An 18,124-nucleotide genomic window follows, 5' to 3' on the forward strand; every position below is an offset into this window, starting at 1 on the left:
TCGCGTAGAATCCGCCCTACTTAGGAACTTTCTCTGTATTAAGTGAAGTTTCCCATGGAGCAGACCCTGACTGCTCATGGTTGCACACTCACATTCGTGACTGTTACAATCAGTTTTTTTGTTTTATCCTATCTGGGGTACACTACCATGCCTTGGGGTGTAAAAGACGCCTGTGTTTGCCATTGACCATAAACACGTTAAGAACTACCATGAAATTTTGCTGCTCTGCGGGCCCTACTGCAAGGGGCAGCTCTCTACACCTATGCACCAAGCCTGCGCATGGGTTTTTTTAGTGGGAAGTTGCCCTAGGCTTGGCTGTGCACCTCTGGGTGTTAGAGCTGGATTTGGTGCTCGGTGTTGAACCAATGGCCCACTCATCAGGAGCTTCAGTACAGCCATGTTTCATTGCCGTTAAGACTGGGATTAAACACACATTTATAAGGCTTCTGACCCGGTGGGGGCGGTTCTGGGCGGCCCTCCACTATCGTTGAGTCGCACGTTTGGCCAGATTATGGTTTTACCAGGACCTTTTGATGAAATGGACTAGTCTATGGTGGAATTTACTATGAGAAGACTGTCACAATTCCTCTAGCGGCCACTTGTGAATCAGTGGGACTGGCTCTGCAGAGAGAAGTGCTGCATGTGGTGAGTTTTCAGTGTGTCTATTGGTGTGGAGCCTTTTTATGGAACACTTGCAGCTGTTGTAGTTGGTTAGGTAGCCTGCTATATATTTGAGTCATTGCCTATGCACTCTGCCTGGCTCTGTTGCTTTAGTGTTGGCATATTGTATTCTAGCTTACACGTTGTCACGCTCTAAGATTGAGTGATGGTTTTCTGTGTCTCAGGTTACGTCATGTTACTCGTGTTCTTTGGCTGGATTGAAGGTAGTACTTCCTTGTGATCTCCCTGTTTAGGTAACTCACCCACTACCTATCTATTGGTAGTGCTGACCTTTATGGCTCCCATGTTGTCATTTTACTGCCACTTTGTGGATATTGCGGAATGACTTCCTAGCTCTCTTCTATCACTTAGATTGAGTATTTATTTTCTAGCTCAAATGATATGCCCTATAATCCTCTCACGCCATAAGTTCAGGGCTCACTGGTCACGCCATTCTCACTATATAGAGTGAGTACTGATTTTGACGTCTCCCGTTATGTTGCTTAACTCAAATGGATGATCATATTCATGTTTAAATACTTTAGTTTTTCTTTCCTGGGTTGATACCTTCGGTATTTAAAGGTTGGGTTGCGTTATATGAAGTTACACTTGCTAATTGTCTGGATTGTGTACTGACTTCTGACCGTACTGGCTTGTCTGCCTCATGTTTTCTCTCTCTCTCTCTCTCTCTCTCTCTCTCTCTCTCTCTCTCTCTCTCTCTCTCTCTCTCTCTCTCTCTCTCTCTCTCTCTCTCTCTCTCTCTCTCTCTCTCTCTCTCTCTCTCAGAATGCACCAGTTCTGTTGTGGCTTTCTCTCCCTGCGTAGGTGGAGCGTTGCCTTCCTGTTCTCGGTTGCATCTCATGTTGTCATTCTTTATAAGAGAGCGTAACTACCTGGGTCCCATGATCAGTGATGATTCTCCCAACAGGACCCCATATTGCTTTCTGACTTCACACCTGTCATGACGTCTGTGTTGGCTTGAGAGCGGTTTTATACGCTCCTATAGTTAGTCACTACTTTATTCCTGTTTAGATTGGGATCAGCTTTATTGCTCTGACATGTTCGGTCACTTTTGAGCATTGGCTTATTGGCTAGCATGTACCGGTGCTCCATATGGCTGGTATTGCATGCAGCTTTGGGTCTTGTACTCTTTGATGTTGAGTCAGCTGTTTGCAGAGTGTATCACAGACAATGGCGTTATGTCATGATATTCTCCAGTCCTATGGTGGTACTCGCTTCCTTGCTACTTTGTCATGGTGCTCCCTATGAATTCTGCTTTACAGTCCACTAGTGTTCTAATACGCAGTCAGGGCTCGGAGTCTGGTCTCAGTCATTCTTTGTCCTTCAGGAGCTTTTGTGTTTAACCGTCCATGTGTTAGCGGTTGTTCTGGAAGGTCTTTGTTTGGTCTTTCTGGCTATGTGGTTGCCTTTTTAAGCTCCTTCTGTAGACTTATATTTCCTCTTTTGACCATTTGTCGGCTATCTTGTTGCGGGATTGGACGTGAATGAGTTACTTCTCTTGTGGATCTTCATGTTTGGTTGTTTTTGAGACCGTTATTCTACATTCGGTTTCATCTCTGCGACTGTTTGAATTATTTCTTGCCCGGGTTCTATTATCCTGACCCTCCAGCCAGACTTACTCTGGAGCGATAGTTGAATTTATTTTGTCCTCTGCAATATCCCTAAGGTTATGGCCCTGTCCCTCATATAGGATACGTGAAGAGGATTAATTTTCTTCTAGCTCTCCTATGGACTCGTGAAATCTCAACTAACATCCTGTGTACTGCTGGGATGGACAGGGGGGACTAAACCCTACAAACAAGTTTAGTTTGCGTTTTATACCAGCTTCCAGTTTGGTATTGTCTCCCCCCCCCCCCCCCCCAAGGCATGGCAGTGTCTAACATATGGATTCAGAGAGATGATTTTAATAGTAAGCACAAAAGACCTGTTGACTTTGAAAGGCGTTCATTTGTTAGGCTTTTCCTGAACCTGATTCTGCGCATAATTGTTCTTTATTGGCAAAGACATTGGTTGTCTGGGACTGCAGTTAGCATTTTATTTCAATGGTCGAGGGCTTACGTTCTGTGAATTTTGTATTCCAGCTAAGGAGTACATTGCCCCGTTCATCAGGCCTGTGATGCAGGCTCTGCTACACATCATCAGGGAGACGGAGAATGATGATCTGACCAACGTGATTCAGAAAATGATCTGCGAGTATAGTGAGGAAGTCACTCCCATTGCGGTGGAAATGACGCAGCACCTGGTGAGTTTTTCCCCTTTTGGTACATATTTGTTTCTGCTATGTTGGCTATACAGAGGTTAGTGGAGCCGTGATGCATCTCTTAAGTTTTATGCTACTATAAGACTATAAATTGAGTTGAGTCACTTTGGATTAATTATTTCTCAGTGTTCCAGATGTGATTTCTTCAGGTGGAAAATGTCCAAAATAGCCTTAAAGCCTAACCCTTACATTGTGTTAAAGGTGCAATCACTGCCTGACATTAACTTGGGCAACTGCATTTTCTCTGAATGGGTTATGAAAATAAAGTATGAGGTCACTTGATGTATACACCACCAGTTATAAATTGCAGGGACATGTGCAGTGTCAGTCTGTAGCTGGTAAAGCAGTGGCTGTAGGGATGTGTGCACAGTGTCAGTCTGTAGCTGGTAAAGCAGTGGCTGTAGGGATGTGTGCACAGGGTCAGTCTGTAGCTGGTAAAGCAGTGGCTGCAGGGATGTGTGCACAGGGTCAGCCTGTAGCTGGTAAAGCAGTGGCTGCAGGGATGTGTGCACAGGGTCAGCCTGTAGCTGGTAAAGCAGTGGCTGCAGGGATGTGTGCACAGTGTCAGTCTGTGTCTAGTAGAGCAGTGGCTGCAGGGATGTGTGCACAGGGTCAGTCTGTAGCTGGTAAAGCAGTGGCTGTAGGGATGTGTGCAGTGTCAGTCTGTAGCTGGTAAAGCAGTGGCTGCAGGGATGTGTGCACAGTGTCAGTCTGTAGCTGGTAAAGCAGTGGCTGCAGGGATGTGTGCACAGTGTCAGTCTGTGTCTAGTAGAGCAGTGGCTGCAGGGATGTGTGCACAGGGTCAGTCTAGCTGGTAAAGCAGTGGCTGTAGGGATGTGTGCAGTGTCAGTCTGTAGCTGGTAAAGCAGTGGCTGCAGGGATGTGTGCACAGGGTCAGTCTGTAGCTGGTAAAGCAGTGGCTGCAGGGATGTGTGCACAGGGTCAGTCTGTAGCTGGTAAAGCATTGGCTGCAGGGATGTGTGCACAGTGCCAGTCTGTAGCTGGTAAAGCAGTGGCTGCAGGGATGTGTGCACAGGGTCAGTCTGTAGCTGGTAAAGCAGTGGCTGTAGGGATGTGTGCACAGTGCCAGTCTGTAGCTGGTAAAGCAGTGGCTGCAGGGATGTGTGCACAGGGTCAGTCTGTAGCTGGTAAAGCATTGGCTGCAGGGATGTGTGCACAGTGCCAGTCTGTAGCTGGTAAAGCAGTGGCTGCAGGGATGTGTGCACAGGGTCAGTCTGTAGCTGGTAAAGCAGTGACTGCAGGGATGTGTGCACAGGGTCAGTCTGTAGCTGGTAAAGCAGTGGCTGCAGGGATGTGTGCACAGTGTCAGTCTGTAGCTGGTAAAGCAGTGGCTGCAGGGATGTGTGCACAGGGTCAGTCTGTAGCTGGTAAAGCAGTGGCTGCAGGGATGTGTGCACAGGGTCAGTCTGTAGCTGGTAAAGCAGTGACTGCTGGAATGTGTGCACAGGGTCAGTCTGTAGCTGGTAAAGCAGTGACTGCAGGGATGTGTGCACAGGGTCAGTCTGTAGCTGGTAAAGCAGTGGCTGCAGGGATGTGTGCACAGTGTCAGTCTGTAGCTGGTAAAGCAGTGGCTGCAGGGATGTGTGCACAGGGTCAGTCTGTAGCTGGTAAAGCAGTGGCTGCAGGGATGTGTGCACAGGGTCAGTCTGTAGCTGGTAAAGCAGTGGCTGCAGGGATGTGTGCACAGGGTCAGTCTGTAGCTGGTAAAGCAGTGGCTGCAGGGATGTGTGCACAGTGCCAGTCTGTAGCTGGTAAAGCAGTGGCTGCAGGGATGTGTGCACAGTGCCAGTCTGTAGCTGGTAAAGCAGTGGCTGCAGGGATGTGTGCACAGTGTCAGTCTGTGTCTAGTAGAGCAGTTTGTCAGTGTCTTGCTGGCTGACCGTTCCACTCACACAAATCCTGCGGCCGCAGAGCAACATGAGATCATAGTACTGGTCTAGCGACGTCTGCAGGACGCTTCCACCGCTGGCCAGCCTCCAAACTCTCGGACATATAGGAAGATTTAGTACTGAGACTGCCATAAATCGACAAAGCAACGTTTTTACCAGTGCATGTATTGCTCTTTTAGATATTGAGTTCTTCAATCTTTAACTTCCTATCTTCAAGGCAATGACTTTTAATCAAGTAATTCAAACTGGTCCAGATGAGGAGGGCAGTGACGATAAAGCTGTAACCGCAATGGGAATACTTAACACAATTGACACCTTGCTCAGCGTTGTGGAAGATCACAAGGAGGTAAGCAGAAACTATTCGAAAGACTCACTTGAAAGAGATTATGTAAAATCTTCGGAGGGCCTTTACAAACCGTAAATTAGCTAGTTGGGATTAATTGTGACGGATGACTTGACAGAGTAGAACTAACTCTGGCGGGTCAACAATATTATCCCTCGTGCCCCCCTCCCTCAGCAGGCTCCACATGTTTCTGGCGATTCTGGTTCATGTACTTGCAACTTTCCCAATATACTAACAGAAGACCTGCTCGGAAACCAAAACTCTCAGACTTATTTTTGAGTATATATATATATATATATATATATATATATATATATATATATATATATATATATATATCAGCTAGGTAATTGGGAACCCCACTGTCACCTGTTTCATCTCGTAGATTACCCAACAGCTTGAAGGAATCTGCCTGCAAGTAATTGGAACGGTTCTGCAGCAACACGTTCTAGGTAGGTACGGAGTATAGTCATCCGGACTTTGTAGCCCTGTTAATGCACCAGTACCTGTAACAAGCTTTGTGTTTTGCAGAGTTCTATGAAGAGATCTTCTCCCTGGCGCACAGTCTCACCTGCCAGCAGGTCTCTCCTCAGATGTGGCAGCTTTTACCACTGGTCTTTGAGGTCTTCCAGCAGGATGGGTTTGATTACTTCACAGGTGAGAAAACAGCTTATGTTAAGACCTGATGATTAGGTAGATCTGAGGTTGCACAGAGCCCATCACCGACTGTGTGTGTCTTCTCCTTCTGTATAGACATGATGCCTCTCCTGCATAATTATGTCACTGTGGACACAAACACCCTCCTCTCCGACACAAAGTATCTGGAGATGATATACAGTATGTGTAAAAAGGTAAGTGGTAAATAGCATGTGATTTGGGCTGCTGCATTTGAGACGTTGTATATTAGTACTTGATCACTTACTCTTCTGACTGTTCTTAACCAATCCCTGCACCATTTACATAAAACAAAATCACTTGTTATAACCGTTCAGAGGGAGCAGTTCAGATATTATAACAGCCACGGTATCCAATGGGTGCCTATTATCACATTGTTGCGCCCAAATAGACCGTATTTAGCCGCATATAAACTTGTTTAAACTCCTGGTAAGGGCACCCAAACCACGGAGTCTTCACACATGTCTGCTCGCCACCTCAGGTGGCTGCGAGCGGGAATGTGTCCACTGCGATGCACTCTCCCGAACGGGGCGACAATTTATTTACTCCGTCTGGTGCCATCTAGTGGCAACAAATAGGGAAAACAACAGATTTCCCTCAACTGCTTTTCTCTAACGTCCTAGTGGATGCTGGGGACTCCGTCAGGACCATGGGGAATAGCGGGCTCCGCAGGAGACAGGGCACATCTAAAAAAGCTTTTAGGTCACATGGTGTGTACTGGCTCCTCCCCCTATGACCCTCCTCCAAGCCTCAGTTAGGTTTTTGTGCCCGTCCGAGAAGGGTGCAATCTAGGTGGCTCTCTTAAAGAGCTGTTTAGAAAAGTTTTTTTTTAGGTTTCATTCAGTGATTCCTGCTGGCAACAGGATCACTGCAACGAGGGACTTAGGGGAGAGATCTCCAACTCACCTGCGTGCAGGATGGATTGGGATCTTAGGCTACTGGACACTGAGCTCCAGAGGGAGTCGGAACACAGGTCAGCCTGGGGTTCGTCCCGGAGCCGCGCCGCCGATCCCCCTTACAGACGCTGAAGAAGACTGCAGAACGGAGGTCCGGAAACAGGCGGCAGAAGACTTCACAGTCTTCATGAAGGTAGCGCACAGCACTGCAGCTGTGCGCCATTGTTGTCACACGGCTCACTGACCTAGTCACGGAGGGTGCAGGGCGCTGCTGGGGGCGCCCTGGGCAGCAATATAAGTACCTTATTGGCAAAATAAATACATCACATATAGCCATTAAGGCTATATGTATGTATTTTAACCCAGGCCAGTTCTTAAAAACCGGGAGAAAAAACCCGCCGAAAAGGGGGCGGAGCTTATTCTCCTCAGCACACAGCGCCATTTTCCCTCACAGAAAGGCTGAGGGGAAGGCTCCCATGCTCTCCCCTGCACTGCACTACAGAAACAGGGTTAAAAAGAGAGGGGGGGCACTGATTTGGCGATATAAATATATATTAAATGCTATAAGGGAGGAACACTTTTATAAAGGTTGTCCCTGTATAATTATAGCATTTTGGTGTGTGCTGGCAAACTCTCCCTCTGTCTCCCCAAAGGGCTAGTGGGTCCTGTCCTCTATCAGAGCATTCCCTGTGTGGGTGCTGTATGTCGGTACGTGTGTGTCGACATGTATGAGAAAAATGTTGGTGAGGAGGCGGAGCAAATTGCCTGTAATGGTGATGTCACTCTCTAGGGAGTCGACACCGGAATGGATGGCTTACTTGTGGAAGTACGTGATCATGTCAACACGCTGCGAGCCGGTTGACGACATGAGACGACCGGCAAACAAATTAGTACCTGTCCAGGCGTCTCAGACACCGTCAGGGGCTTGTAAAAACGCCCATTTACCTCACGGACACTGACTCCAGTGTCGACGGTGAAGAAACAAACGTATTTTCCTTTAGGGCCACACGTTACATGTTAAGGGCATGAAGGAGGTGTTACATATTTCTGATACTACAAGTACCACAAATAAGGGTATTTTGTAGGGTGTGAATAAACTACTTGTAGTTTTGCCTGAATCAGATAAATTAAATGAAGTGTGTGATGATACGTGGGGTTCCTCCGATAGAAAGTTATGGGCGGTATACCCTTTCCCGCCAGAAGTAAGGGCGAGTTGGGAAACACACCTTGGGGTGGATAAGGCGCTCACACGCTTATAAAACAAGTGGCGTTACCGTCTCCAGATACGGCCGCCCTCAAGGAGCCAGCTGATAGGAAGCTGAAAAATAGCCTAAGAAGTATATACACACATACTGGTGTTATACTACGACCAGCAATCGCCTCAGACTGGATGTGCAGCGCTGAGGGGGCTTGGTCGGATTTCCTGACTGAAAATTTTGATACCCTTGACAGGGACAAGATTTTATTGTCTATAGAGCATTTTAAGGATGAATTTCTATATATGCGTGATGCGCAGAGGGATATTTGCATTCTGACATCAAGAGTAAATGTGATGTCCATATCTGCCAGACGAAGACACGACAGTGGTCAGGTGAGGCAGATTCCAGACGGCACATGGAAGTATTGCCGTATAAAGGGGCGGTCCATCGGACCTGGTGGCCATGGCAACAGCTAAAAAATCCACCTTTTGTTCCCCGAGTCACATCTCAGCAGAAAAGGACACAGTCTTTTCAGTCTCAGTCCTTTCGTCCCCATACGGGCAGGCGGGCAAAGGCCAGTCATATCTGCCCAGGGGTAGAGGAACGGGAAGAAGACTGCAGCAAGCAGCCCATTCCCAGGAACAGAAGCCCTTCACAGCTTCTGCCAAGTCCGCAGCATGACGCTGGGGCAGTACAAGCGGACTCAGGTGCGGTAGGGGGTCATCTCAAGAGTTTCAGCACGCAGTGGGCTCACTCGCAAGGGGACTCCTGGATCCTACATGTAGTATCCCAGGTGTACATTGGAAATTCGAGACGTCTCCTCCTCACAAGTTCCGGAAGTCTGTTTTACCAACGTCTACCTCCGACAGGGAGGCAGTATTGGAAACAATTCACAGGCTGTATTCCCAGCAGGTGATAATCAAAGTACCCATCCTACAACAAGGGAGGGGGTATTATTCCACACTATATTGTGGTACTGAAGCCAAACGGCTCGGTGAGATCTGAAATATTTGAACACTTACATACAAGCGTTCAAATCAAGATGGAGTCACTCAGAGCAGTGATAGCGAACCAGGAAGAAGGGGACGAGATGGTGTCACTGGATATCAGGGACATTTACCTACATGTCCAAATTTGCCCTTCTCACCAAGGGTACTTCAGGTTCGTGGTACAGAACTGTCACTATCAGTTCAGACGCTGCCGTTTGGATTGTCCACGGCGCCCCGGGTCTTTACCAAGGTAATGGCCGAAATGATTCTTCTTAAAAGAAACTTGGACGCTTTCCTGATAAGGGCAAGGTCCAGAGAACAGTTGGAGGTCGGAGTAGCACTATCTTTAATAGTTCTACGACAGCACGAGTGGATTCTAAATATTCCAAAATCGTAGCTTTTCCGAGGACACGTCTACTGTTCCTAGGGATGATTCTGGACACAGTCCAGAAAAAGGTGTTTCTCCCAGAGGAGAAAGCCAGGGAGTTATCCGAGCTAATCGGGATCCTCCTAAAACCAGGAAAAGTGTCAGTGCATCATTGCACAAGGGTCCTGGTAAAAATGGTGGCTTATTACGAAGCAATTCCATTCGGCAGATTTCACGCAAGAACTCTTCAGTGGGATCTGCTGGACAAATGGTCCGGATCGCATCTTCAGATGCATCAGCGGATAACCCTATATCCAAGGACAAGGGTGTCTCTCCTGTGGTGATTACAGAGTGCTCATCTTCTAGAGGGCCACAGATTCAGCATTCAGAAGTGGATGCTGGTGACCACGGAGGCCAGCCTGAGAGGCTGGGGAGCAGTCACACAGGGAAAAAATTTCCAGGAAAGTGTGATCAAGTCTGGAGAATTCTCTCCACATAGATGGAGCTAAGAGCAAAATTATAAGGCTCTAAACTTAGCAAGACCTCTGCTTCAAGGTCAGCCGGTATTGATCCAGTGGGATAACATCACGGCAGTCGCCCACGTAAACAGAAAGGGCGACACAAGAAGCTGGAGGGCAGTGAAAAAACTGCAAGGATTTTTCGCTAGGCGGAAAATCATGTGATAGCACTGTCAGCAGTGTTCTCTCCGGGAGTGGACGACTGGGAAGCAGACTTCCTCAGCAGGCATGACCTCCACCTGGGAGAGTGGGAACTTCATAGGGAAGTTTTTCCGCATGATTGTGAGCCATTGGCAAAGACCAAAGGTGGAAATGATGGCGTCCCGCCCGAACAAAAAACGGGACAGGTATTGCGCCAGGTCATGAGACCTTCAGGCGATAGCTGTGGATGTCCTAGTAACACCGTGGGTGTAACAGTCGGTGTATGTGTTCCCTCCTCTGCTTCTCATAACCAAGGTATTGAGAATTATAAGACATAGAGGAGTATGAACTATACTCGTGACTCCGGATTGGCCAAGAGGGACTTGGTACCCGGAACTTCAAGAGATGCTCACAGAGGACTAAGGGCCTGGGGAGCTAAGAAGGGACTTGCTTCAGCAGGTACCATGTCTATTCCAAGACTTACCGCGGCTGCGTTTGACGCCATGGCGGTTGAATGCCGGATCCTGAAGGAAAAAGGCATTCCATAAGAGGTCATACCTACCCTGGTCAAAGCCAGGAAGGAGGTGACCGCACAACGTCATCACCACATGTGGTGAAAATATGTTGCGTGGGTGAGGCCAGGAAGGCCCCACGAAGAAAATTCAACTAGGTCGAATTCTACACTTCCTGAAAACAGGAGTGTTTTGAGCCTAAAATTGGGGTTCTTTAAGGTTTTAAGTTTCGGCCCTGTAGAATTTCTTCCGAAAAGAATTGACTTCAGTTCCTGAAGTCCAGATTGTCAAGGGAGTATTGCATATACACCCCTTTTTGTGCCTCTAGTGGCACCGTGGGATCTCAACATAGTGTTGGGATTCCTTAAAATCATATTGGTTTGAACCGCTCAAATCTGTGGATTTGAAATATATCACATGGAAAGTGAACAAGCTGTTGACCAATATCTCACATGGACAGTGACCATGCTGTTGGTCCTGGCCTCGGCCAGGCGATTGTCAGAATGGGCGGCTTTGTCTTACAAAAGCCCATATTTAAATTTCCATTCGGACAGGGCAGAACTGGGACTCGTCTCCAGTTTTCTTCCTAAGGGGGTGTCAGGTTTTTCACCTGAAACAACCTATTATGGTGCCTGCGGCTTCTAGGGACTTGGAGGACTCCAGGTTAATAGACGTTGTCAGGACCCTAAAAAAAAAAAAAAAATATATATATATATATATATATATATATATATATATATATAATATAATATATATAGTTTAGGACGGCTGGAGTCAGACAGTCTGACTTGCTGTTTATATTGTATGCACCCAACAAGATGGGTGCTCCTGCGTCTAAACAGACGATTGCACGTTGGATCTGTAGCACAATCCAACTTGCACATTCTGTGGCAGGCGTGCCACAGCCTAAATCTGTAAAGGCCCACTCCACTAGGAAAGTGGGCGCATCTTGGGCGGCTGCCCGAGGGGTCTCGGCATTACAATTTTGCCGAGCAGCTACGTGGTCAGGGGAGAACACGTTTGTAAAATTTTACAAATTTGATACTCTGGCTAAGGAGGACCTGGAGTTCTCTCATTCGGTGCTGCAGAGTCATCCGCACTCTCCCGCCCGTTTGGGAGCTTTGGTATAATCCCCATGGTCCTGACGGAGTCCCCAGCATCCACTAGGACGTTAGAGAAAATAAGAATTTACTTACCGATAATTCTATTTCTCGTAGTCCGTAGTGGATGCTGGGCGCCCATCCCAAGTGCGGATTGTCTGCAATGCTTGTACATAGTTATTGTTACAAAAATCGGGTTATTCTTGTTGTGAGCCATCTTTTCAGAGGCTACTTCGTTTTGTTATCATACTGTTAACTGGGTTCAGATCACAAGTGGTACGGTGTGATTGGTGTGGCTGGTATGAGTCTTACCCGGGATTCAAGATCCTTCCTTATTGTGTACGCTCGTCCGGGCACAGTACCTAACTGAGGCTTGGAGGAGGGTCATAGGGGGAGGAGCCAGTACACACCATGTGACCTAAAAGCTTTTTTAGATGTGCCCTGTCTCCTGCGGAGCCCGCTATTCCCCATGGTCCTGACGGAGTCCCCAGCATCCACTACGGACTACGAGAAATAGAATTATCGGTAAGTAAATTCTTATTTTCAGAACTAGTTTGCAGCCCAATGGCAACAATGGTTAAATGTCTATATTCTAGGTAGTCATTGCTCCTTTTCTCTTTTTTTAAAATGGGACCAAACTATCAGCTGGAACACGAATGCACTTGATGACCAGAATTAACTTAGGCTTCCATCATAGGTGCTGACGGGAGTCGCTGGGGAAGATGCTGAATGTCACGCGGCTAAACTACTAGAAGTTGTCATCTTACAGTGTAAAGGACGTGGCATTGACCAGGTGAGAAATGATGTAACCTTAGTATAGTTGCACAGTGAGATTGGCTGCGGCAAGTACTGGTTTTCGGCTGACTTGGTTAGCTAAAGCGGCATGTGCTATTCTCTCCCTCAGTGTATACCGCTGTTTGTAGAGGCTGCTTTGGAGAGGTTAACTCGTGAGGTGAAGACAAGCGAGCTGAGAACAATGTGCCTGCAAGTGGCTATAGCTGCATTATACTACAGTCCCCTCTTCCTTCTCAACACGTTGGAAAACCTGCGTTTCCCCAATACCGTTGAGCCTGTCACAAATCACTTTATCAAGCAGTGGCTGAATGACGTTGACTGCTTTCTGGGGTAAGTGTCCGCTCGCTGTGCTAGTGCCGCTTCGGCTTACTGCTGGTTAGGCACTAGCTTGGCTGCTTCCAACTTTTGTTTAGTGATGATGAAACCGGATTGCAAGAGTGATATACAGCTATGACCCTTCATCCCTGCACAGATTACATGACCGGAAGATCTGCGTCCTGGGCCTCTGCGCTCTTATTGAACTTGAACAACGGCCCCAGGTGCTGAATGAGGTCTCCTCACAAATCCTGCCTGCTTTCATCCTCTTATTCAATGGTTTGAAGAGAGCTTATGCCTGCCATGCAGAGCAAGAGAACGACAGTGATGATGATGAGGATGGGGAAGAGGATGATGAAGCCGGTAAGTAAACCTGAACGCAGAATTACATCATGAGCCCCTTCAGAAGTAGTCTGTTTAATTATGTCACGGGATGGAACCTAGTAGGAAGGAGGATGGATGAAAAACAGTAGATCACTGGTTTGGTTTTACCAGCTCATTACTTTTTGAAGAACAACTCAGTCCTGCATAATGATCATACGTTGTAGCGCTATAGTAGGAGAGAGCCAGAGTGTGCACCCATCAGGGTTCCATTTCCTCTTGTTACAGAGTTAGGCAGTGATGAAGACGACATTGATGAAGATGGTCAGGAATACCTTGAGATTTTAGCTAAACAAGCTGGAGAGGACGGTGATGACGACGACTGGGAGGAAGACGATGCAGAGGAAACTGCGCTAGAAGGCTACACAACTCTTATTGATGATGAAGATAACCCCGTCGACGAGTATCAGATATTTAAAGCTATATTTCAAAGTAAGTAACCTCTTTGAGATGTTTCCCTGGGACAAAAAAACGTAGTTTAATTGGTATACTGATGCACGGCTTTTCTTCAGCCTGAAGTTCCTAGTGTTCAGGGTTTGAACAAATTGAGCTATAAAGATTCAACTATGGTCTCTACCAAGCAGAGGTTTGAACAGCACTCCATTCCCTCCTGGTCCAGCAGTAATTATCCACCCCCTGTAGTATTTTATTTTTTTTAAATCCGAATAGCTTTGTCTATAGGAAAGTAAGCGCTGAGGTCTTGACAGCTAGCCTGCTTTTTCCCCTCTGTTGTCCTGAAGTGGGGATATGGCATGTCCCGTTGAAGCCTCTTGTTTTACCTTTAGTGCAAAGACTATAACCTGGAACTGTATACACTGGCAGAAAATAACTTTACTCTCCTGCTGTTCTAATCCAGTTTCATTTCAAGCAAGAGCTAAAGTTCTGTGGCTTGGCGTACTATTAAGCTCCCGATTTATGTTTAGCCAAGGTTAGAAATTTAGACCTGGGTCTTCCAGATTTCCAACCCTCCAAATGTTGCTCTTCTGAGGCGTTGCACTTCTATGTTGGCCACAGTTGTTTGGGACTGATTTTACCTGTGGGATGAGAGTACTTCGTTTTCCTAGTCCCGGCATTCTGTGGCCTTGAGGGTGCATAGATACACTTGACCACGAGGTTAAATAATTAAAGCCTGGAGAAGTGATAAACCGGTGATGACTTACCAGCCAATCATTCTGTGTTTGAAAAACTGCAGTCAGGAGCTGATTGACTGGTGCGTTATCACCTTCCACTTATCACTGCTTTATCACTTCTCTAGGCTTAAAAAATCTGCCAGAGAGTCACTGAAGGGTTGTTCAGTTGGATTTCCGTGTACTCCCACCTGGGAGTACTTTTGATGCAAAAGTTGGAATTAAAAATGAAACTCCCTTGTTGGGAGGGGGGGCTCAATGCTTTGTACGGACTTCTCATGATGTTTACGGATAAATGAAGAGCGTCAGAAAAACAGTTGGTAAATATTTCTTTATAGAACTGCAAGGATTGGACCCAGTATGGTATCAAGCTCTCACTCAAGGGCTCAGCGAGGACCAGGGGAAACAGTTACAAGACATTGCAACGCTGGCGGAACAGAGGCGGGCGGCTCACGGCAAGTGTACAGTTGATTAGCTGAGCTAGTAACATTTAATGCTGCTGCAATGTATAGATGTCAAATGTCCATATTGTATGAATGTGAAATAAAGCTGAAAATAAACATCACAGCATTTCAGTGCATGCCTCTAGCAATAGGCTTTTGTGTCTGGGAACTTGCAGTATGAAGTCAGCCAATAAGTTCTGTATATAAAAGGTCTGTAGCTGATAACGCTTGGTTCTCTCGACGTTGTCCATGAAATCCTTAATTATAAAAATGCAGTTGGCATTGTAGTTTGGGCAACTAGTGTGAATTGGATGTTGGCACTCCATGTGATACCCAAAGCTGCAGTCACTTTTCCATTGTTTCTTATTACAAACCATTCAAACAAAAGTGCAATTTCAAATAAGGGTGAGGTCGATGAGTAGTATGCAGCCCTATGGGATTGCCAACAAAAATCTGCAAGTTCTTACTCGTGGCTGCGACAAAGTCTGGCCTAATTGATTTAACCCTAAATTATTGCTCCTTACGCTGGTTTGTCCTGCGGCATGTTATATCTTTAATGTGAAGCCTCTAATTCTAGGAACACGCTATACGATCTCCTTCTGACAGACTGGAACTTTATATTGTACACATTGTACGATGTGCACCCCAATCTGTTGTTCTAGGCCTTCATTCAGGGAATTGTCCCGTTGGATGCCTTATGTAACAATGCCAGTGTACCGTCATACAGCGGACAGTGTAGTGTGTTTGGCTGTGCGATGTATCTTTACATCGCATCGTTGCAAAGTGTGTACCCAGCTGTACAAGATCACTGATCTAAAATACAAATGTACACTCTATGTAGCTGGTTTCTGGAGCCTTTGTCAGGAGATGCACGACTTGCACGTTTCTCCTTCAGCTATCTGGGGAGGCCAGGCTGTATTCATGATCCGTTTTACAAGTCAGACATTGGAGAGTACACACTATACGTTAGAAAAACCCGCAAGTCCCAGTTAAAAAGATGCAGGATATGGAAGAAGTGGGTTATATTTGTGTCCAATGCACATATGTATTGGATGGCGGCAGCTTTGTTATGCTACTTGTGGCTCTAATGTGTGTGCAGCCAGGTATTTCGTGATCCCAGCAGTCACTTGAGGTCTATACTGCTGAAAGTTGTTTTGTCACTACAGGTATACTCGCAATCATCCACGTAGAGTTTGTTGGGGCACAGTACTTAATTTTTTCTTCTTTCCTCAGAATCCAAAATGATCGAGAAGCACGGAGGATACAAATTCAACGCTCCAGTTGTGCCAAGTTCATTCAATTTTGGTGGCCCTGCCCCAGGCATGAATTGAGCGGTCGCTTTCTTTCCTGCTAACGTGTGACTGATTTGTAGTGAAAAAGCTTGTGTTCCTCCCGTAGCGGTTTCAGATCCGGTTCATGTTCTCTGAAGCTCGTTCTGAACTCTTGACATCGGAATCTGGAAAGTGAGAGCGGCTCATGTAACTCGGCCCTGGGACAGCAAACACGGGGGGGGTTTCTTTTTCTTTATTTTTTTCTTCCCCCTTATCTCTCTGAAGATAGAGCTCTAACTTCCAATAAACTGAGGAGATCTGAAGCCTGGCGAGAAGACGTCAAGGAGGCAGCTTTATTTTCTGTGGAAAAATAACACCGTAAACACGGGGACACACGGGACTGTATTTAAAATCTTACCATAATCACGAGGGCCAATTTACATTTTACTTCACCAGTTTTAGTGTACTAGCTTATAACACATTACTTGCATCAGATTGGTGTTCATTCTTTTTATTGTAAGACAAAACGGAGGCAAATCGTAGCCTTAGGCAGATTCCATTACCGAATAGACTTGACTGTTCCTAATGTAGAATGTTGGACACTTGTAGCACTACACAAATGAATGAAATATGTAAATGAACAGCACTTTTATATGGAAAGTCACCTGATCGCCCTGTGTACAAAATTGGCAACTTACTGTTTATATATACAAAATAAGGGATGAACAAGGCACGGGTTCAGGTTTAATTGAAAAGTGAATGCTGGGGTTTTTTTTTTGTATCTGGTGACTTTTGTGGGGAAGTCACTCTGGTTGTGACTTGAATTTGGTTATGTAAAAAAAACAAAAAACGGGGGCTAGTAATATTTCATTGCTGCTACAATTGGCCACATACTCTGCGTCCCCCTTTTCTTTTCCCCTTAAATCTGATACAACATTTACCATCAAAAGCATGTATTCTTGGACATGAAGCTCTACTCTTGCAGAGTCTCTGACGTGTGTGGATGGAACATCTATATATGCAAACTATTAAAAAGAAAGAGATGAATTCGGCTAATCTCGGCCTCAGACTAGTTTGTTGGGTTTTATAAGATGAGTGATCTCTGGGCAGTTAAATTGAGGGGAGGGTGTGACAGTCGCCAACACATAATAAAGGCAGACCTTTGTATATATTTCTATTACTGTACCGCCATCCAGTTTCTTTCTTTCATGTCCTCGGTATGCCTGGCCCACAATATGGCTGCACCTCTGCTGTGTAGTCATATGCCCTCATGCTCCAGAACTTAATGTTTGTCTATGCCTTCCTAAATGCAATAGGGTCTGATCTCAGAATGTGCATTTTTTTTTTCTTTGCTGTCCTTTTAAAGCAGCAAATTTATTTTTATTTTTTTGAAATAAAAAAATTGCTGTTTTAAATCCTGCTGAATTTTTTGTTTTGTAAGACTGGCCCTGTAACATTTGGCTTTGGAAATCGGGTTCTAGCTAAACAATTTGTATCAAGATGATTTTTTTTTTATATATATCTTAAAAGTATTTCCCCGTTTTGCCGTCATTTTGACGTTTTGTTATTCATTGTAATTTATTCAACCTGATCTATTTTCCTTGGGTAAGAATCCGCCACAGTTGCTCAAAGGTGAAAAGCTAAACTTTTGTTCTTCATAAGGTTTTAAAATAGACACCAATGCAGCAATGACAATATTGCAATAAAATATATGAAGATTGATGCTGAATGAGATATTGTGTCAAGTCCTGTTCTGTCCAGGTTTCAGCTCGTGTGGATTGATTGCGTAAAACGGAGGATCAGTGATGATATGATATATACCCCTTAACGTTGGCCAACTGGTTCGGGAGAGGTCTGTTATTTAGAATTATTTCTAATAAAAACACTTATGTACAACTGTGTCCTCATGCATCTTTAGTGCAGTCATGCCAAACAGTCCCTTTTGGCATGCCAGGTCGCGTGACTCTTGCAACGCAATGTGACTAGAACACAGGAGGAGATGGTGCTGATTAATTTTATATATGATGCTTGTATATCTGTGTGCAACGTAGTCTGGGGTAAATTTACGAAGACGGGAGTTTTATTTAAGATGAGATGTTGCCCATAGCAACCAGTCTACTCATTTATCTAGCACCTTCCAGAAGATACTTGGAATCTGGTTGCATCCCGTCTTTAAAGGTGGGTACACACTGCGTGTCTGT

General features: G+C 45.8%; 1 protein-coding gene and 1 non-coding gene across 2 annotated transcripts in view; both read left to right on the top strand.

Annotated features, from left to right (window-relative positions):
• Positions 1-17,655, top strand: part of IPO7 (importin 7) — a 57,900-nt gene extending 40,245 nt beyond the window's left edge. The window contains exons 15-25 of the mRNA XM_063944076.1: positions 2,763-2,923; positions 5,069-5,197; positions 5,580-5,646; positions 5,726-5,851; positions 5,948-6,045; positions 12,289-12,384; positions 12,496-12,716; positions 12,859-13,064; positions 13,311-13,514; positions 14,548-14,664; positions 15,886-17,655. Of these exons, the coding sequence (XP_063800146.1) occupies positions 2,763-2,923; positions 5,069-5,197; positions 5,580-5,646; positions 5,726-5,851; positions 5,948-6,045; positions 12,289-12,384; positions 12,496-12,716; positions 12,859-13,064; positions 13,311-13,514; positions 14,548-14,664; positions 15,886-15,983 (1,523 nt within the window). The 3' untranslated portion in view covers positions 15,984-17,655. The remainder of the gene's footprint in view (positions 1-2,762; positions 2,924-5,068; positions 5,198-5,579; positions 5,647-5,725; positions 5,852-5,947; positions 6,046-12,288; positions 12,385-12,495; positions 12,717-12,858; positions 13,065-13,310; positions 13,515-14,547; positions 14,665-15,885) is intronic.
• On the top strand, positions 4,776-4,956 carry LOC134971117 (small nucleolar RNA SNORA23). Its single transcript, XR_010190244.1, has one exon. It is a non-coding gene; the product is annotated as a small nucleolar RNA SNORA23 (small nucleolar RNA).
• Positions 17,656-18,124: the final 469 nt, after the last annotated feature.

This window comes from Pseudophryne corroboree, chromosome 11 (assembly GCF_028390025.1).
Source record: "Pseudophryne corroboree isolate aPseCor3 chromosome 11, aPseCor3.hap2, whole genome shotgun sequence".
NCBI lineage: Eukaryota > Metazoa > Chordata > Amphibia > Anura > Myobatrachidae > Pseudophryne > Pseudophryne corroboree.